General features: G+C 48.9%; 1 protein-coding gene across 1 annotated transcript; it reads right to left on the bottom strand.

Moving 5' to 3' along the window:
* Positions 1-7,837: 7,837 nt before the first annotated feature.
* Positions 7,838-11,446, bottom strand: LOC148378437 (janus kinase and microtubule-interacting protein 3-like). The gene is made up of 4 exons (XM_088367898.1): positions 11,291-11,446; positions 11,102-11,178; positions 10,458-10,634; positions 7,838-8,104 (listed from the first exon to the last, which is right to left on the bottom strand). Exons 3-4 carry the CDS (start codon positions 10,581-10,583, stop codon positions 7,838-7,840), a joined length of 393 nt encoding a protein of 130 aa, XP_088224024.1. The 5' UTR covers positions 10,584-10,634; positions 11,102-11,178; positions 11,291-11,446.
* Between the last annotated feature and the right edge of the window lie 9,565 nt (positions 11,447-21,011).

Here is a 21,011-nt window from a genome sequence, read left to right as displayed (position 1 = left end):
TGTGATGCAATTCCAAATTTCACCACATGATGGTGCCCAATTTTGACTTCATAGGACATATTAAACACTTAGCTTGTTATTATGTTCAAGGTAATCAGATTTGTTTATCATTCTAATGGCCTCTTCAAAACTATTCTGGATTACTACTTTGGATCTATTCTACATTACTTGGCAACAACATACTCTGTAACAGATTAGGCAGTATAATCACATATGTTAACTTGAGAGTGCCCACACTCAATCTACTTATCGTGATGTGTTAAATCAATTACTGTTAGACATTATTTGTCTGATAATCTACCAAATCTTTGAATTGAAGAATTTGTGATTTAATTAATAGCTTGTTCAGGGTAATCAGACTTGTATATAATTCTAATGGCCTTCTTTTGAAAACTATTCTGAATTACAACTTTGGATCTTATATTACTTTGCAACAATCTACTCGGTGACAGATTAGGCAGTATAATCACATATGTTAACTTCAGTGCCCACACTGTATTTATTTATGGTTATTTGTTAAATCAAGTACTGTTAGACATGAAATAGGAAGTGTTTAACATAAATGCTATGGCTACTCACCATTGTAGCTCGCTCCTGGTCAATGATATGAGCCTCTTCTTGCAGTGGAAAACTTGCAGCCAACAAACACCGTGGAACCTAAAGGAATGAAATTAAACATTAACATTTCGCCCGGACCAACATTCACACGTACAACGCAACGCGGCTACACTTCTGCAATTACAAACGTAAATCTCCTTAAACACAACGAGTGTTACTTACCGTGTACGCTCTAGGCAAAATTGGATGTGATGCAATTCCAAATCTATCTGAAACGGCAGTTAAAAGTAGAGTTACATCAAGTTTTCTTTTTTAATCAACACAATCATTTACAACCGTTGACCAGAAAGAATCGTCGAAATTCGACGTCCCCCACAAACGCCACGCTCACTCGCTTTTCAGGGCAACAAAAGTACTTCTTTTTAAAAACGATGAGTTGTACTTACCGTGTACGCTCTGGACGGTCCAGTTGCAAGCAGAAAATAAAAATATTTCTCTTGTTAGTCGTATGTTACCATCCGCTGTGTCTTTGTCAACATCGCCGCCATTTTCCTACTTCCTGCTGCGAGCCACGCCCACGGATTTAAATTTGGGCGGAAGCTCTTTCCATTGGCGTCGTTTTTGCGTATAGCAAATCCGATTGGTTGGGAAGGGGGCACGGTTATGCAGCCGAGGGGTCCTGTGATCGGTGGGATGTAAAGTAGGCGTCGACGTCACGTCCGCGTCACGTGACCACGACGTGGCAGACGTCATATAGCAACCGCTGTTTTGTTTAGTAGACTTACAGTTGTTATGCATTGACATAATGGCGCACACACCAAATAGATTTAAATAAATTAAATAATTCTTCTGCCCACTCTCTTTTAAACAAGTTAACTCTCCCCGCGGATTTGAATTCCGGCGAAAGTTACGCCCATCGACGTCACGTATGTCACGTGACCACGACGTGGCAGATGTCATATAGCAACCGCTGTTTTGTTTAGTAGATTTACAGTTGTTATGCATTGGCATAATGGTGTGCACTCAAAATAGATTTGAATAAATATTTCTTCTGCCTACTCCCTTTTAAACAAGTTAACTCTGCCCGCGTCCATTGACGTCTTGTCTGCGTCACGTGACCACGACGTAGCGACGTCATATAGTAACCGCTGTTTTGACCAGTAGACTTAGTTATTATGCGTTGACATAATGGCGCACTGGTTAGCATGGCCACCTCTTAAGCATGATGATGCGGGTTCGACGCCTGATCAATGTTAGCATGGAGTGAGCTGAAGTGCATGGCGCTGAAGATTTGAATCTTTGAAATGCGCTGAGGTCTGACATATCAGGCAGAATGGTTTGCCATCACGTTCAACAAAAAATAGAAACTTTCCCACTCTGATTAAAACGTCCTGTGTTCATCTACGTATTTGCTGTGCATCTTTTCCCTGCCATTTCGAGAGCCCAATTGACACTCATAGTTTAAAGAAATGTGTTTGCCCATCCTACTTTGTGGAATTTCACCACATGCGCTTTTGACCAAAATACCAAATTGAACTCAAGTGAAGCCAACACGCACAACCCCCCCCCCCCCCCCCCCCCCCCCCCACACACACACACAAATGTTGATATGAACATAAAAGAGCCGCATGCGGTTCGGGAGTTGCGGCTTGGCCAAACCTGTACTATACAACTTTATTTGTATAAAATTTTCACAACAGCTGTCACACAAACAAAGCGGGAAAAACCGAAGACGTGCGTGTTCCGCCCACGCTGGATTTATTTGCACCTTTGAAAAGACACCGTATTGCCGCAGATGTGGCAAAGAGTACTTTTGGGCATCTGAGACGGAAGGATGTCCAAAGCATCACGTCACCTGCTCTGGTAGGCATGGTGGTGGGACGTTGAGGTCAACCGCTTTGGGGTTGGCTGAATCTTTGATCGCAGGATGCCACACACTTGAAGACAGAAGCAGAAAAGCAGAGCTAAATGCAAAATGTACTCACCGGTGACTCCAATTTTTTTCCCCCCTGAAGAAACAGCTGGACGGGTGGCCCCGGCTGGCCAGTGGGACTCTTGTTATTCTGACCCTTTTTAGTGCGCGTTTGGGGCAACAACCGTTTTTTGTGGCGCTCTCTTCTGGTTCAAAAGTGCCCTGCATGTGAATTTGCTTTTCCTGCCTTCTGATTGGATGAGCGCCGGTGTGACGCGGTGCCTCTGTCACCGTGGCGGGGGGTATACGTTGGCATCGGAGCGTCTGCCAACGTCTGAGACCGGCTGGCAGTGTATCGGAGGTGTCGAGTGCGGTGCCGCTGGAGCTCACTCACCAGCTGGTGTTAGGGCCACAGAATGAAGGCCAAGGAGAAGAATAGAAAGAGAAACAGAAACTTCTCCTCCAATTGTTTGATTTGTCTCTTCTGAGCTTCGATGAATTCTTTCAGCTCTTTGTTCCTCTAGGACGGACAAATGGAAAGTGGCATTCAAAAGCCAGTAAGCGTGCAAGTAAGTGCCGGGCTGGCTTTGGGCCCTTACCTGTTGCGCGCTGTGCAGCAGATCCATTCTCTCTTGGAGGATGCAAGCGTCGCGCTCCCTCAACTCGCACATCAGGGCTCGCTTCCATTGGTCCACGGCGCTCCTAAGCTCTTCTCTCTGATCCGCCGTCAGCACGTCATTCACGCCAGCGTGGCTGGCTTTTTCGCCGTCCGTGGCGGGGCAGTCCCGCTGCGGTAGCGCCTCGTACAACATGGCCTCCAGCTCCAGGATCCTCTGGGCCGCAATCCTCGTCCATCAGTGGTCCGGCGGGAGATTTGAGGGCGGCTTACCTTATGAGCCTGGTCCATGGAACACTTCCTGAAGTCCAACTCTTCATCCAGGTAGCCCTTCTGCTTGCAGAACATATCCTAGCACAGCTCAAGGTCAGAATTGTTGGGGCACATTGCCGGAGTTCCCCTTGGCTGATGTCGTGTGTCTGTCTACCTTCTCACTTTCAATGTCCAACATCTTCTGTTGAAGTGCTGACTTGGTCACTTTGATGTATTTTAACCACTGAGGAAAGGCTGCTGTCACATAAGCAGAATGCGAGAGCGTGCGTGGACGTGCGCGTTACCTTCTCGGCTAGGGTGAGAAGGGTCCTGGCGTGAATCACGACCACCTGCTCCTCGTTGGTGAGATTCTGCAAGAGCCCAAAGGCACAGCGTCAACAAGCTTCTTTCAGCGCAAAGCCTTCCAAAAGTCACATTTGAGCCGCCGAGTCTCGTGGAGTGCGAATATAAGGAGTTCGACATACACTTACGGCGTTATAGCCCAGGATGTCCAGCTTCTTCATCAGATCACTGATGACGATGTCCGGGGGAAAGGCGCAAGGAGCAATGTAAGGTGTTCTGGGACCTCGGGTTAAGGTTAGGGTTGCGAGGGACGCCTTACGTACGCTCACGCCCTCGGCCTCGCAGTAGATCTGCAAAGGGCTGAGGCCGTCTGGGAAACGGACTTGCAGAAACTTCAAGACGGGGGAGCGCCACTCCCTCTCCTGAAAGGCAGAGGCATGCATCCGTCCGTCCGTCCGTCCGTCCGTCCGTCACATCTCTGGCCTCAACACGCTTGTGCGAGTCTTCCCACCTCCAGCTCCAGGATGCGGAACTCAAGCAGTTCGTTTTGGTCTCGGATATCCTGGATGTGCTCTTTCAGACGCGCTTCTTCCGCCTCCATCCGCCTGACCTGAAAAGACAGTCAGACCTCATCTGCGGGGCTTCCCGACAGGTGTGACGCCAAGCGACTCCGCCCAGCGCCTTTCTTTCCGTCACCTTTTCGGCCAACTGCTGATTGCTCTGACGCAGCAGCTGCTTCTCCTCCACCCACTTGACATTCTAGAAGAGACAAATGCGTGGACAGCTTTGGAATGTTGTGTCATTTTCATCCACAAATTCTTTGGTTGACTGGAAAATGACATTTGCTTTTCTCCGCATTTTCCCAGCCACGTTCGGGGGGGGGGGGGGGGGTTGGTCCAGTAATGCCAGACGGATGAGTGACTGAAGAATGTAGCTATTTTGTCTGAGAAAAAGGTGTGCTCATTGATGAGCTTACCTGTCCTTGTTGCTTCAGCGCTGACTCCAGATCTGCTACTCTGCTTTGATAGTGACCCATTTCTACCATCAGCTTTTCTCTGGTCTGAAAGGAGGAGGAGGGAGGCTCCTCCTCCTCCTTTCAGACCAGAGAACACCCGAGGCTGGGTGAGAACGGGGAGGCTGCGACCCGGCCGGGGGTTGCGGGAAGGGGCGCCACCTTGATCTCCTTCTCGGCGTCGTAGTCCCCTTCGCTGGTCTGGGCTCTTAGAGCGTAGGCTCGTTGCAGCGCTTGATATTCTTGCGTCAGCTGGCGGTAGCGAAGCTCCGCCTCTTCATGCACACACCAATGCAACACAGCACTAGTACCAGAATCAGTCAGACCGGCGACAAAGCACCCGCGACGCAAAGACGAGTCCGATTCCAGGCTGAAGAGGAATGTTTGGTGCCAATACGCTGGCAGAAATGGCGGGCTACCTCTTCGGGTTCCGTGTCGGGGGTTCTGTCGGTGTGAAAAGACAAGGACGATCCGTCCGAGTCCACCAACACGTCTTCGTCGTAGCCGTAAAATGTTTCGATGACCTGCGGGCGCGGAAGCAAACATCTCTCTGAACAAACTGAAGCGACACCTCACGATGAATCGACGAGAGGAACGATAGCGAGAAAAAGGCCATTTCATCTTGCGCAACACCAAGCAGCCGCAAACAAACAGACTCACCTTGCAGGACCTCACGCTTTGTTCCTCCTCAGAGATTCTCGACGTCGGTATCGTAGCAGCAAATCTCTCTCCTGTCGACACAAATAATCCGCCTTTGAGATTCTTTGGATGCAAAGGGAACGAACGGCTCCGGCGCAGAAACAAACGCGACTCACAATGACATTTCTGACATGAGCTCCTGTCTCCAGAGCCTGAAAAACACGTCACCGGCGATGATTGGAGGGACGCTCGTCTTTTCCAAAAGTGACAACTACAGGGTGTGTCAGGGTTTTCCAGATTATCTTTATCGTATCATTGTGTTGCTTTGACTTTGACTGCGACCTGTAATAAATAATATTATTTATCCCTTATTTATCCCTATCGCTTATCCCTTCCTACACAAAGTCGTAAAACACCCCTTGCTATGTTTTGACTAGAGGTCAAGGGCTTCCTCTATTCAATCCACTCTTACACCCACCCTGTTTCTCTTAATTAAAATGCTCGTGCAGGAGCCGAGAGTCAGACTTCATTCGTACAACGGATGGACTCTCCACCTGCAGGTGTCCAAAAGAACTTACTTGTCTCCCGTGTGGTAATAAGTTGCAGCGAGCGCAACTCTAACAGGGTGCATTTTGCCACTAGCTGCCTACGGACAATGACGTCGCGCTCGCGGCTCATGGTTGACGGGCTGAGCAGCCGGGCAAGTCCGTCGTTTTCAGCGCACAGCGAGTGGCAAAGGCGCTGACAAAACGGGAGCTTTGAGCTGCTGAAAACGGCAAAACAAGTCTAAAGCGTGTTCAAACGCGTGCGCACAATGCTCCTGCTTGAAAGGTCGGAATTTAAGGGGCCAATTTTTTGGATGGCGGCCGCCGGCCAAGCTTTGGACGGAAAAGGTTTCCTGGCGACAGCGAGCGAGCGCGGCGCTGCCGTACGTGCACCGAGTCGCCTGCCTGAAGACCTTGGACAAGTCGTCGATGATGTGCCGCTGCTCCACAACTTGAAGGAACTCCATTTCACCGTCCTGCTGGCCGCAACCGCGGTCCAGGTCATTGAGCGAACTAGGCCTTCTCTGTGGAACACAAATGCAGTGGACTCTGTTGGCACGCCGCCGTTGTCCGCGTCGACTTACCAAGCTTGCCATCTCCTCGTTCTCCTGGGTGACAAAGCGCACTTTGTTTTCAAGGCGACACAGCACCAGCGAGAGTTCTTCATTCTTCCTGCTCAGGCGTTTGTTTTTGTACAGGAGTGGCAGAAACTGGCTTTCTGTTTCTCTCAGTCGCTTTAGCTGCAAGCATGAAGTGCGGGATGTGAAAGACGCACAACACGCGGGCCAGAACGTATCCATTCCTTTTGCATCGGTTTGAACGGAATCGTGGCTTTGGCTCCCAATAAAAGACATCTACCAGGCAACCGACTCGCCGCGCCGCTCAACTAATAAGCAAGCGCAATGGGTGCCTCGCTGGATGGCGCGCATCAAACGTAGCGCAAACCTTCAAGCGTGCCGTCAATAAATTACCAGTTCATTGCGCTCTTCAGAAAGCAGGGCGTTTCGATCCTCCAGTTTCCTGATGACTGCGCTGAGCTCAGCGATTTTCAGATGAAACCGTCGCGTGTCCCGATCCTCCTGAGACTGAAAACGCCCCGCAACACACACACACAAGCACTCGTTCAAAGTTCAAAACTGTTTTTGTGCTACCTTCCTCCAGCAACGAACTAAGTCATGCGTACTGCAAGTGTGTGATGAGGTGGCTTACGCAATGAAGAGGATTGCTAGTAGCGGCGTTGACCCCACTTCCAGGGTAGTTTAGGCCCGCCCTTTGGGAATCCCTCAGGGCAGCGATCTGCTGCTCGGCAGCCTGAGTCTGCAGCTGAAGGCGGTGGACGTGGCCGGCCCCAGGGCTTCATCCAAAACACTAACCGCTCTGTCTTTCAGCTTGATCTCATCCGTCTGGATGTACAAACGGGGAGCGCTCAGGCAGGCGGGCAAACTCATTTGCCAGAATTGTGACAAAAACAAAGAGAGCAACCGGCCAATTTTTTTCTTGAATCGACTAGAACACCTTTGCTGTGACAAAAGCGAAGCGAGCAACCGGACATTTTCTTCTTGTGAAATAGAATAGAATAGAATGCCTTAGGTGTCATTGCACTGCAGGTATACAACGAAATTGGGAACATAGCCACGCACCGCGCATCTGATCAGTCCTACCAGTCGGCGGATCTCCCTCTCGCAGTCTCTCTTGGTTCGGCTCAGCTCCTCCCGATGCTGGTGATGAGCCGATCGGAGCTCGGCCGCTCGGGACTGCCAGGCCTGCTGGGCCGCTGCCAGGGCTTCTTCCGCGCTCCTGGTGGAGGCGACACCGCTCGGTCTCCCGACACCGCCGCGTCTCCTCCACCTCCGCCAGCAAAGCGCCCCCCCTCCTCACCTGAGCAGACATTGCGCCACACCGGGCCGTTGAGACCGCAACGGAGCGCCGCGACGCTTACTGGGGACAAGCTACACAATACGGTAGCGGCCGCATCGAAGCCCGACGTGGCGTGCGGATAGTCAGACACGGATAGAGCGGATCACCTTGTCCATGGAGCCGTCCCTCAGGCTGAGGACCAAGGCATTCAGTCGCTGGATCTCTCCATCTTTGATTTTGATCACTCTCATCAGCTCCATTTCATGCTGCCGCAGTAATGTCTCCCTGGTAATGGCTAACTCTTTCTGCTTCTCCTCATGGAGTTTGCTTTTGAGTTCCGTCATGGCGGCGGTGGCACGGTGGTGCTCCGCCCGCAGGTCCTGACTTCTCTCTCTCTCCAGACAGCTGACCTGACATGACTTAGACTTAGACTTAGACAAACTTTATTGTCATCTTGTCTGCACATGGTGCATACAAAACGAAATTCCGTTGCATACGTCTTACAACAAAGTAGTGATATTGCAGTTGAATAGAAGTAACATATCCTATGAAAATATATATATATATACATATATACTATATATATATATATATATATATATATATTAAAAATAAGTATAAAGTGCAGCAGTGATAATTATGCAATAGTGCAAGTAGGCAAAACAGTATTCAAGAGTGTGCAGAGGAATGCTAAACCATGTATTAAACTTCTATTTAAAGGGTTTATACAAGTTCAGTAAAGTTGGTAGTGCGAGATAGTGCAAGATAGAGGTCCGTAGTGTCATAAAGTACAGTTCTGTGAATGTGTGATGCAGAGTTCAGTTTAGAGCTCAACAGTTCTAGTGTTCAACAGTCTGATGACAGCAGGGAAAAAGCTGTTGCAGAACCTGGTGGACCTGCAGCGGATGCTGCAAACCTCTTCCCAGAGGGCAGCAGGGAGAACAGTCCATGGTGGGGGTGTGATGGGTCATTGATGATGTTACGGGCACGGGACATGCAGCGCTGAGATGAAATGTCCTGAATGGAGGGAAGAGGAGCCCCTATGATCCTCTCTGCTGTCCTCACCACTCTCCTCACGTTCTTCCAATCGGAGGCGGTGCAGCCTCCACACCACACAGAGAGACAGCTTGTCAGAATGCTCTCTATGGTGCTCCTGTAGAACGTCCTCATGATGGGTGGGGGCAGGTGGGCTCTCCTCATCCTCCGCAGGAAGTACAAGCGCTTCTGTGCCCTCTTGACCAGTGCCGTAGTGTTCATAGTCCAGGTGAGGTCTTCTGTGATGTGGACCCCCAGGAATTTGGTGGTGCTGACCACCTCCACAGCTGAGCTGTTGATGATCAGTGGAGCGTGGTGAGGCTGTTTTTTCCTGAAGTCGACGATGATCTCCTTCATCTTCTCCTCATTCAGGATCAGGCTGTTTTCTCTGCACCAGCCCACCAGCTGCTCCACCTCCTCTCTGTAGTCCAGGTCGTTGTTGTCTCTGATGAGCCCCACCACCGTTGTGTCGTCTGCTGACTTCACGATGTGATTGGTGGTGAACCTGAGGACGCAGTCGTGTGTCATCAGGGTGCACAGCAGGGGGCTCAGGACGCAGCCCTGAAGGGAGCCTGTGCTGAGGGTGATGACATCAGAGGTGTTCTGTCCGACCCGGACTGACTGAGGTCTGTTGGTGAGGAAGTCTAGCAGCCAGTTGCGAAGGGGGGTGTTGAAGCCCAGGTGTTCCAATTTTCCTACCAGATGCTGTGGGATGATGGTGTTAAACGCTGAGCTGAAGTCCAGGAACAGCCTCCGCACATGGGTGTTCTTCTCCTCCAGGTGAGCCAGGCTCAGGTGAAGAACGGAGGAGATGGCGTCCTGAGTGGAGCGGTTTTGCCGGTCGGCAAACTGGAACGGGTCAAATAATAGGGGGAGTCTGGAAACGATGTGACCTTTAAGCAGCCTTTCGAAGCACTTCATCATAACCGGAGTCAGTGCAACAGGCCGGTAATCATTAAATGAGGTGATTTGAGGTTTCTTCGGCACCGGAATGATGGAGGCAGTCTTAAAGCACGCCGGCACTGTGGCTTGGCCCAGCGAGGTGTTAAAAATGTCTGTGATGACCCCAGCCAGATGACTTGCACATTCCCTGAACACACGCCCAGGAATGTTGTCGGGGCCAGGGGCCTTACAGGGGTTGACTCTCCTCAGGGTCTTCAACACATCGGCGGAGTCAAGGCAGAGTACCTCCTCTTCCTGATGGGGGACAGTTTTAACTGCTGGAGTGCCGTTTAGTGCCTCGAACCTCCCAAAGAAGTTATTTAGACCATTTAGAAAGTCAGCATCAACTACACCCACCGGGGGGGGGGAGGGTGAGTTGTAGTCTGTAATCGCCCGTATGCCTTGCCACATACTCCTGATGTTTTTGACGTCGTGGAAACGATCCTGAAATTTTCGACTGCGGTCTCGCTTCGCTATCCTGATGGCACGGTTCAAGTTGGCTCTCGCTGTCCTCAGTGTCTCCTTGTCGCCAGACTTGAAGGCAGAGTTCCGCGCTCGTAGCGTTTGACGTACCTCCTCAGTCATCCAGGGTCGTTGGTTGCCCCGGGTGATGATATTCTTAGTGGTGCTGACGTCCTCGGTGCATTTGTTGATGTAGGCTGACACAGTCATGGCACACGCATGTCTAATCTACATCGGGAAAACTGGGAGGGAGGGAGGCAGGCAGGGAGGCAGGCAGGGAGGCAGGCAGGGAGGCAGGCAGTGTCTGTCTGTTGAGGTTTTCACCTTGTTCTTCTCCTGCTGAAGTTCTAACTGGACGTCCATCAGTTTGGTTCTCAGCTCGTCATTGGCGGCCTGAAGGGCGTCCGTTCGCTCCGCCTTGGCCCGCCCTGCCGGAGCTCGTTTGGACATCTCTTACTCGAGTCTCGCCCGGTCGTCAGTCAGAGATCACAACATTTGTACCTGGAGAGCACAAACGCAGCGCTGTTTTCCACTGGCTTCGAACTCAACTTCAATCGGTACCGTAACTTACAACATCATAAACATAGAACTAGCTTGACTTATTCATTGAATAAATGCATTTGGTTCTTCAAAACTGCATTACGCAACATAGCGTGACCGAGACGGCCGTTATCCACCTGCGTGAAGTTATTTGGTGAAATGAATGAGATGTTTAAGACACCATCGTTCTGTCTCTATGTAGATGAAGGGAAATAATCGATTGCTGAAGGTCCAAAGGTGTTGTGATAAACAAATAAACATATTAGTGATTAGTGACATATTTGTGATAAACATATTAGGCAGGATAATCACATATGTTAACGTGACTGCCCACACTGTATTTATTTATGGTTATTTGTTAAATCGAGTACTGTTAGACATGAAATAGGAAGTGTTTAACATAAATGGAAGACGAAAGGGGTACTCACCATTGTAGCTCCTGCTGGTCAATGATACGAGCCTCTTCTTGCAGTGGAAAACATACAGCCAACAAACACCGTGGAACCTAAAGGAATGAAATTAAACATTAACATTTAGCCTCAACCAACATTCACAGATACAACGCAACGCAAACTACACAAACGTAAATCTTTTTAAACACAATGAGTTGTACTTACCGTGTACGCTCTAGACGGTCCACTTGCAAGCGGAAAATAAAGATATTTCTGTTGATAATCGTCGTGTTTGTATCCGGTGTCTCGCTCAAGGCCATTGCGCCCACAGATTTGAATTTTGGCGAGAGTTCAGCCTATTGACGTCATTTCCGCGGTGTAATACCCGCATATCTGAAACGGCAAAGTTAAGAGTAGAGTTAAATAAAGTTTTTAGTCAACGCAATAATTTACAACCGTTGACCAGTCGAAATAATCGTCGAAATTTGGCGTCTGTGGCTGGAAGCAGACGCCGAGTTCGACATTCCTCCCAAACGCCACACTCCCTCGCTTTTCAGGGCTAAAAAAAAACAGTTGTAATTACCTTGTACGCTCTAGACGGTCAAGTTGCAAGCTGAAAACAAAAATATTTGCCTTGTTAGTCATCGTGTTACTAACAGCTGTGTCTTGTTTGCCAGAACTGCCGCTTTCCTACTTCCTGTTGCAAGCCACGCCCACGGATTATAATTTTGCCGTGAGTTCCGCCTATTGACGTCATGTCCGCGTCACATGACTGCGACGTAATATTATCTAAAACTGTTTGTGCGGTATTGTGTTGTTCTGTGCGGTATTGTGTTATTCTGTGCGGCGTCGTGTTGTTCTGTGCGGCGTCGTGTTGTTCAGTGCGACGTCGTGTTGTTCAGTGCGGCATGGTGTTGTTCAGTGCGGCATGGTGTTGTTCAGTGCGGCATGGTGTTGTTCAGTACGGCATAATGTTGTTCAGTGCGGCATAATGTTGTTCAGTGCGGCATGGTGTTGTTCAGTGCGGCATGGTGTTGTTCAGTGCGGCATGGTGTTGTTCAGTGCGGCATAATGTTGTTCAGTGCGCCATAATGTTGTTCAGTGCGGCATGGTGTTGTTCAGTGCGGGATGGTGTTGTTCAGTGCAGGATGGTGTTGTTCAGTGCGGCATGGTGTTGTTCAATGCGGCATGGTGTTGTTCAGTGCGGGATGGTGTTGTTCAGTGCGGCATGGTGTTGTTCAGTGCGGCATAATGTTGTTCAGTGCGGCATGGTGTTGTTCAGTGCGGCATGGTGTTGTTCAGTGCGGCATGGTGTTGTTCAGTGCGGCATGGTGTTGTTCAGTGCGGAATGGTGTTGTTCAGTGCGGCATGGTGTTGTTCAGTCCGGGATGGTGTTGTTCAATGCGGGATCGTGTTGTTCAGTGCGGGGTGGTGTTGTTCAGTGCGGGATGGTGTTGTTCAGTGCGGCATGGTGTTGTTCAATGCGGCATGGTGTTGTTCAGTGCGGGATGGTGTTGTTCATTGCGGCATGGTGTTGTTCAGTGCGGCATGGTGTTGTTCAGTGCGGCATGGTGTTGTTCAGTGCGGCATGGTGTTGTTCAGTGCGGAATAATGTTGTTCAGTGCGGCATGGTGTTGTTCAGTGTGGAAAGGTGTTGTTCAGTGCAGGATGGTGTTGTTCAGTGCGGCATGGTGTTGTTCAATGCAGGATCGTGTTGTTCAGTGCAGCATAATGTTGTTCAGTGCAGCATGGTGTTGTTCAGTGCGGCATGGTGTTGTTCAATGCGGCATAATGTTGTTCAGTGCGGCATAATGTTGTTCAGTGCGGCATGGTGTTGTTCAGTGCGGCATGGTGTTGTTCAGTGCGGCATGGTGTTGTTCAATGCGGCATGGTGTTGTTCAGTGCGGGATGGTGTTGTTCAGTGCAGGATGGTGTTGTTCAGTGCGGCATGGTGTTGTTCAGTGCGGAATGGTGTTGTTCAGTGCGGCATGGTGTTGTTCAGTGCGGCATGGTGTTGTTCAGTGCAGGATGGTGTTGTTCAATGCGGGATCGTGTTGTTCAGTGCGGCATGGTGTTGTTCAGTGCGGCATGGTGTTGTTCAGTGCGGCATAATGTTGTTCAGTGCGGCATGGTGTTGTTCAGTGCGGCATGGTGTTGTTCAGTGCGGCATGGTGTTGTTCAGTGCGGCATGGTGTTGTTCAGTGCGGCATAATGTTGTCCAGTGCGCCATAATGTTGTTCAGTGCGGCATGGTGTTGTTTAGTGCGGGATGGTGTTGTTCAGTGCAGGATGGTGTTGTTCAGTGCGGCATGGTGTTGTTCAATGCGGCATGGTGTTGTTCAGTGCGGGATGGTGTTGTTCAGTGCGGCATGGTGTTGTTCAGTGCGGCATAATGTTGTTCAGTGCGGCATGGTGTTGTTCAGTGCGGCATGGTGTTGTTCAGTGCGGCATGGTGTTGTTCAGTGCGGCATGGTGTTGTTCAGTGCGGAATGGTGTTGTTCAGTGCGGCATGGTGTTGTTCAGTGCGGGATGGTGTTGTTCAATGCGGGATCGTGTTGTTCAGTGCGGGGTGGTGTTGTTCAGTGCAGGATGGTGTTGTTCAGTGCAGGATGGTGTTGTTCAGTGCGGCATGGTGTTGTTCAATGCAGGATCGTGTTGTTCAGTGCAGCATAATGTTGTTCAGTGCAGCATGGTGTTGTTCAGTGCGGCATGGTGTTGTTCAATGCGGCATGGTGTTGTTCAGTGCGGGATGGTGTTGTTCAGTGCGGCATGGTGCTTTTCAGTGCGGCATAATGTTGTTCAGTGCGGCATGGTGTTGTTCAGTGCGGCATGGTGTTGTTCAGTGCAGGATGGTGTTGTTCAGTGCGGCATGGTGTTGTTCAATCTAGGATCGTGTTGTTCAGTGCAGCATAATGTTGTTCAGTGCAGCATGGTGTTGTTCAGTGCGGCATGGTGTTGTTCAATGCGGCATGGTGTTGTTCACTGCGGGATGGTGTTGTTCAATGCGGGATCGTGTTGTTCAGTGCGGCATAATGTTGTTCAGTGCAGCATGGTGTTGTTCAGTGCGGCATGGTGTTGTTCAGTGCGACATAATGTTGTTTAGTGCGGCATAATGTTGTTCAGTGCGGCATAATGTTGTTCAGTGCGGCATGGTGTTGTTCAGTGCGGCATGGTGTTGTTCAGTGCGGCATGGTGTTGTTCAGTGCAGGATGGTGTTGTTCAGTGCGGCATGGTGTTGTTTAATGCGGCATGGTGTTGTTCAGTGCGGGATGGTGTTGTTCAGTGCAGGATGGTGTCGTTCAGTGCGGCATGGTGTTGTTCAGTGCGGAATGGTGTTGTTCAGTGCGGCATGGTGTTGTTCAGTGCGGCATGGTGTTGTTCAGTGCAGGATGGTGTTGTTCAATGCGGGATCGTGTTGTTCAGTGCGGCATGGTGTTGTTCAGTGCGGCATGGTGTTGTTCAGTGCGGCATAATGTTGTTCAGTGCGGCATGGTGTTGTTCAGTGCGGCATGGTGTTGTTCAGTGCGGCATGGTGTTGTTCAGTGCGGCATGGTGTTGTTCAGTGCGGCATAATGTTGTCCAGTGCGCCATAATGTTGTTCAGTGCGGCATGGTGTTGTTTAGTGCGGGATGGTGTTGTTCAGTGCAGGATGGTGTTGTTCAGTGCGGCATGGTGTTGTTCAATGCGGCATGGTGTTGTTCAGTGCGGGATGGTGTTGTTCAGTGCGGCATGGTGTTGTTCAGTGCGGCATAATGTTGTTCAGTGCGGCATGGTGTTGTTCAGTGCGGGATGGTGTTCAATGCGGGATCGTGTTGTTCAGTGCGGGGTGGTGTTGTTCAGTGCAGGATGGTGTTGTTCAGTGCAGGATGGTGTTGTTCAGTGCGGCATGGTGTTGTTCAATGCAGGATCTTGTTGTTCAGTGCAGCATAATGTTGTTCAGTGCAGCATGGTGTTGTTCAGTGCGGCATGGTGTTGTTCAATGCGGCATGGTGTTGTTCAGTGCGGGATGGTGTTGTTCAGTGCGGCATGGTGTTTTTCAGTGCGGCATAATGTTGTTCAGTGCGGCATGGTGTTGTTCAGTGCGGCATGGTGTTGTTCAGTGCGACATAATGTTGTTCAGTGCGGCATAATGTTGTTCAGTGCGGCATGGTGTTGTTCAGTGCGGCATGGTGTTGTTCAGTGCGGCATGGTGTTGTTCAGTGCGGCATGGTGTTGTTCAGTGCAGGATGGTGTTGTTCAGTGCAGGATGGTGTTGTTCAATGCGGCATGGTGTTGTTCAGTGCGGGATGGTGTTGTTCAGTGCAGGATGGTGTTGTTCAGTGCGGCATGGTGTTGTTCAGTGCGGAATGGTGTTGTTCAGTGCGGCATGGTGTTGTTCAGTGCGGCATAGTGTTGTTCAGTGCAGGATGGTGTTGTTCAATGCGGGATGGTGTTGTTCAGTGCGGGATGGTGTTGTTCAGTGCAGGATGGTGTTGTTCAGTGCGGCATGGTGTTGTTCAATGCGGCATGGTGTTGTTCAGTGCAGGATGGTGTTGTTCAGTGCGGCATGGTGTTGTTCAATGCGGCATGGTGTTGTTCAATGCGGCATGGTGTTGTTCAGTGCGGCATGGTGTTGTTCAGTGCGGCATGGTGTTGTTCAGTGCAGCGTAATGTTGTTCAGTGCGGCATGGTGTTGTTCAGTGCGGAATGGTGTTGTTCAGTGCGGCATGGTGTTGTTCAGTGCGGGATGGTGTTGTTCAGTGCGGCATGGTGTTGCTCAGTGCGGCATGGTGTTGTTCAGTGCGGGATGGTGTTGTTCATTGCGGCATGGTGTTGTTCAGTGCGGCATGGTGTTGTTCAGTGCGGCATGGTGTTGTTCAGTGCGGTATAATGTTGTTCAGTGCGCCATAATGTTGTTCAGTGCGGCATGGTGTTGTTCAGTGCGGGATGGTGTTGTTCAGTGCAGGATGGTGTTGTTCAGTGCGGCATGGTGTTGTTCAATGCGGGATCGTGTTGTTCAGTGCGGCATGGTGTTGTTCAGTGCGGCATGGTGTTGTTCAGTGCGGCATGGTGTTGTTCAGTGCGGCATAATGTTGTTCAGTGCGGCATAATGTTGTTCAGTGCGGCATAATGTTGTTCAGTGCGGCATAATGTTGTTCAGTGCGGCATAATGTTGTTCAGTGTGGGATGGTGTTGTTCATTGCGTCATGGTGTTGTTCAGTGCGGCATGGTGTTGTTCAGTGCGGCATGGTGTTGTTCAGTGCGGGATGGTGTTGTTCAGTGCAGGATGGTGTTGTTCAGTGCGGCATGGTGTTGTTCAGTGCGGCATGGTGTTGTTCATTTCGGCATAATGTTGTTCAGTGCGGCATAATGTTGTTTAGTGCGGCATGGTGTTGTTCAGTGCGGGATGGTGTTGTTCAGTGCGTTATAATGTTGTTCAGTGCGGCATGGTGTTGTTCAGTGCGGCATGGTGTTGTTCAGTGCGGCATGGTGTTGTTCAGTGCGGCATAATGTTGTTCAGTGCGGCATAATGTTGTTCAGTGCGGCATGGTGTTGTTCAGTGCGGGATGGTGTTGTTCAGTGCGGGATGGTGTTGTTCAGTGCGGCATGGTGTTCAATGCAGAATGGTGTTGTTCAGTGCAGGATGGTGTTGTTCAGTGCGGCATGGTGTTGTTCAGTGCGGCATAATGTTGTTTAGTGCGGCATGGTGTTGTTCAGTGCGGGATGGTGTTGTTCAGTGCGTTATAATGTTGTTCAGTGCGGCATGGTGTTGTTCAGTGCAGCGTAATGTTGTTCAGTGCGGCATGGTGTTGTTCAGTGCGGGATGGTGTTGTTCAGTGCAGGATGGTGTTGTTCAGTGCGGCATGGTGTTGTTCAGTGCGGCATGGTGTTGTTCATTTCGGCATAATGTTGTTCAGTGCGGCATAATGTTGTTTAGTGCGGCATGGTGTTGTTCAGTGCGGGATGGTGTTGTTCAGTGCGGGATGGTGTTGTTCAGTGCGGCATGGTGTTCAATGCAGAATGGTGTTGTTCAGTGCAGGATGGTGTTGTTCAGTGCGGCATGGTGTTGTTCAGTGCGGCATAATGTTGTTTAGTGCGGCATGGTGTTGTTCAGTGCGGGATGGTGTTGTTCAGTGCGTTATAATGTTGTTCAGTGCGGCATGGTGTTGTTCAGTGCAGCGTAATGTTGTTCAGTGCGGCATGGTGTTGTTCAGTGCGGGATGGTGTTGTTCAGTGCAGGATGGTGTTGTTCAGTGCGGCATGGTGTTGTTCAGTGCGGCATGGTGTTGTTCATTTCGGCATAATCTTGTTCAGTGCGGCATAATGTTGTTTAGTGCGGCATGGTGTTGTTCAGTGCGGGATGGTGTTGTTCAGTGCGTTATAATGTTGTTCAGTGCGGCATGGTGTTGTTCAGTGCGGCATGGTGTTGTTCAGTGCGGCATGGTGTTGTTCAGTGCGGCATAATGTTGTTCAGTGCGGCATAATGTTGTTCAGTGCGGCATGGTGTTGTTCAGTGCGGGATGGTGTTGTTCAGTGCGGGATGGTGTTGTTCAGTGCGGCATGGTGTTCAATGCGGAATGGTGTTGTTCAGTGCAGGATGGTGTTGTTCAGTGCGGCATGGTGTTGTTCAGTGCGGCATAATGTTGTTCAGTGCGGCATGGTGTTGTTCAGTGCGGCATGGTGTTGTTCAGTGCGGCATGGTGTTGTTCAGTGCGGCATAATGTTGTTTAGTGCGGCATGGTGTTGTTCAGTGCGGGATGGTGTTGTTCAGTGCGTTATAATGTTGTTCAGTGCGGCATGGTGTTGTTCAGTGCAGCGTAATGTTGTTCAGTGCGGCATGGTGTTGTTCAGTGCGGAATGGTGTTGTTCAGTGCGGCATGGTGTTGTTCAGTGCGGGATGGTGTTGTTCAGTGCGGCATGGTGTTGCTCAGTGCGGCATGGTGTTGTTCAGTGCGGGATGGTGTTGTTCATTGCGGCATGGTGTTGTTCAGTGCGGCATGGTGTTGTTCAGTGCGGCATGGTGTTGTTCAGTGCGGCATAATGTTGTTCAGTGCGCCATAATGTTGTTCAGTGCGTTATAATGTTGTTTAGTGCGGCATAATGTTGTTCAGTGCGGGATGGTGTTGTTCATTGCGGCATGGTGTTGTTCAGTGCGGCATGGTGTTGTTCAGTGCGGCATGGTGTTGTTCAGTGCGGGATGGTGTTGTTCAGTGCAGGATGGTGTTGTTCAGTGCGGCATGGTGTTGTTCAGTGCGGCATGGTGTTGTTCATTTCGGCATAATGTTGTTCAGTGCGGCATAATGTTGTTTAGTGCGGCATGGTGTTGTTCAGTGCGGGATGGTGTTGTTCAGTGCGTTATAATGTTGTTCAGTGCGGCATGGTGTTGTTCAGTGCGGCATGGTGTTGTTCAGTGCGGCATGGTGTTGTTCAGTGCGGCATAATGTTGTTCAGTGCGGCATAATGTTGTTCAGTGCGGCATGGTGTTGTTCAGTGCGGGATGGTGTTGTTCAGTGCGGGATGGTGTTGTTCAGTGCGGCATGGTGTTCAATGCGGAATGGTGTTGTTCAGTGCAGGATGGTGTTGTTCAGTGCGGCATGGTGTTGTTCAGTGCGGCATAATGTTGTTCAGTGCGGCATGGTGTTGTTCAGTGCGGCATGGTGTTGTTCAGTGCGGCATGGTGTTGTTCAGTGCGGCATAATGTTGTTCAGTGCGGCATGGTGTTGTTCAGTGCGGCATGGTGTTGTTCAGTGCGGCATAATGTTCAGTGCGGCATAATGTTGTTCAGTGCGGCATGGTGTTGTTCAGTGCGGGATGGTGTTGTTCAGTGCAGGATGGTGTTGTTCAGTGCGGCATGGTGTTCAGTGCGGGATGGTGTCTTTCAGTGCGGCATGGTGTCGTTCAGTGCGGCATGGTGTCTTTCAGTGCGGCATGGTGTCGTTCAGTGAGGCATGGTGTTGTTCAGTGCGGCATGGTGTTGTTTAGTGCGGCATGGTGTTGTTCAGTGCAGGATGGTGTTGTTCAGTGTGGCATGGTGTTCAGTGCGGCATGGTGTTGTTCAGTGCGGTATCGTGTTGTTCAGTGCGGTATCGTGTTTCTCAGTGCGGTATCGTGTTGTTCAGTGCAGTATCGTTGTGTTGTTCGTATTGTGTTTAACACTTAGCCTCTAACACTTAGCCTCTAACACTTAGCCTCTAGCATCTAGAAGGTAAATAAATAGGAAGGAAGGACTCACCGGTGACGTCTTCGCCCACGTCCAAGCGTTGTACTTTGTATTTTCATCCTTCTGACAGTGGAAAACATAGCCAACAAACACCGTGGAACCTAAACGAATGAAAGAAAACTATCATTTGGCCACAACCAACATTCACAGATACAACACAATGTGACGTGCGGGGTTGAGGTTAAAGGTTGAGTGAAGGGCCCTCGTTTTAAACTACTTTTTTGAAAAGGATTGGGAACAAGTAAGACGTATTTAATTTATTTAATGGGAAGTAGTAAGAGCTATTGAATTTAATCTATGTATTATATTCTATTGTATTGTATTCTGTTGTATTCTTTTGGATTGTATTCACACTAACCCCACTAAAACTTCAGCCCACAAAAACTCGCCTCTGGCGCCTAGCCTCTGGCACTTAGCCTCTAACACTTAGCCTTTAACACTTAGCCTTTAACACTTAGCCTTTAACACTTAGCCTAGAAGGTGAATAAATAGGGTTAAAGGTTGAGTGAAGGGCCCTCGTTTTAAACTACTGTTTTGAAAAGGAGTGGGAACAAGTAAGACGTATTTAATTTATTTAATGGGAAGTAGTAAGACTTATTAAATTTATTTAATCTACTTTTCTTCCCAGGCAAAATTTGATGTGCTGCAATTCCAAATTTCCAAAGTGAATGAAGGAATGAAGTCCTTTAAATTATGATTTTGTATAAATACTAGGCATTAACACAAAATCGACGGCACAAAATGGGCAGACTTTACTTGTTTGAAAAGGACTGGTTACAAGACAGACTTTTTTAATTTATTTAATGGGAAGAAGACTTATTTAGTTTAATTGATCTATTTTTGTTCCCTGCCAAAATTCGATTTGCTGCAATTCCAAATTTCCAAAGTGAATGAAGGAAAGAAGTCGTTTAAATTATGATTTTGTTTAAATACTAGGCATAGACACAAAATCTACGGCACAAAATGGGCAGACTTTACTTGTTTGAAGAGGACTGGTTACAAGACAGACTTTTCTGATTTATTTAATGGGAAGAGGACTTATTTAGTTTATTTAATCTATTTTTGTTCCCTGGCAAAATTGGATTTGCTGAAATTGTATTTTGCCAAATCTCGATTTGAGACCTGATAGGAAGTATTAAACGCTTAGTTAAATCAATACAAGTTGGTAATAAGAGCGAGTAATGTTGGTTGAACCGATGAATGAAGGTTGAAAGCAATTTAAATTATGACTTTGTATAAATACTAGATATTAACAGAACATCTACTGCGCAAAATGGGCAGAGTTTACTTGTTTGAGAAGGAGTGGCTTATTCAAAACTAAGATTTATGTAATCTGTTTGTTCCCAGGCAAAATTGGATGTGATGCAATTCCAAATTTCACCACATGATGGTGCCCAATTTTGACTTCATAGGACATATTAAACACTTAGCTTGTTATTATGTTCAAGGTAATCAGATTTGTTTATCATTAACTATTCTGGATTACTACTTTGGATCTATTCTACATTACTTGGCAACAACATACTCTGTAACAGATTAGGCAGTATAATCACATATGTTAACTTGAGAGTGCCCACACTCAATCTACTTATCGTGATGTGTTAAATCAATTACTGTTAGACATTATTTGTCTGATAATCTACCAAATCTTTGAATTGAAGAATTTGTGATTTAATTAATAGCTTGTTCAGGGTAATCAGACTTGTATATAATTCTAATGGCCTTCTTTTGAAAACTATTCTGAATT

This window comes from Syngnathus floridae, unplaced genomic scaffold, assembly GCF_059516105.1.
Source record: "Syngnathus floridae isolate MCC-2025c unplaced genomic scaffold, RoL_Sflo_1.0 HiC_scaffold_45, whole genome shotgun sequence".
NCBI classification, from domain to species: Eukaryota; Metazoa; Chordata; class Actinopteri; order Syngnathiformes; family Syngnathidae; genus Syngnathus; species Syngnathus floridae.
Note: the sequence above shows the minus strand (reverse complement) of the source record. Positions and strands in the feature narration are given on the sequence as shown.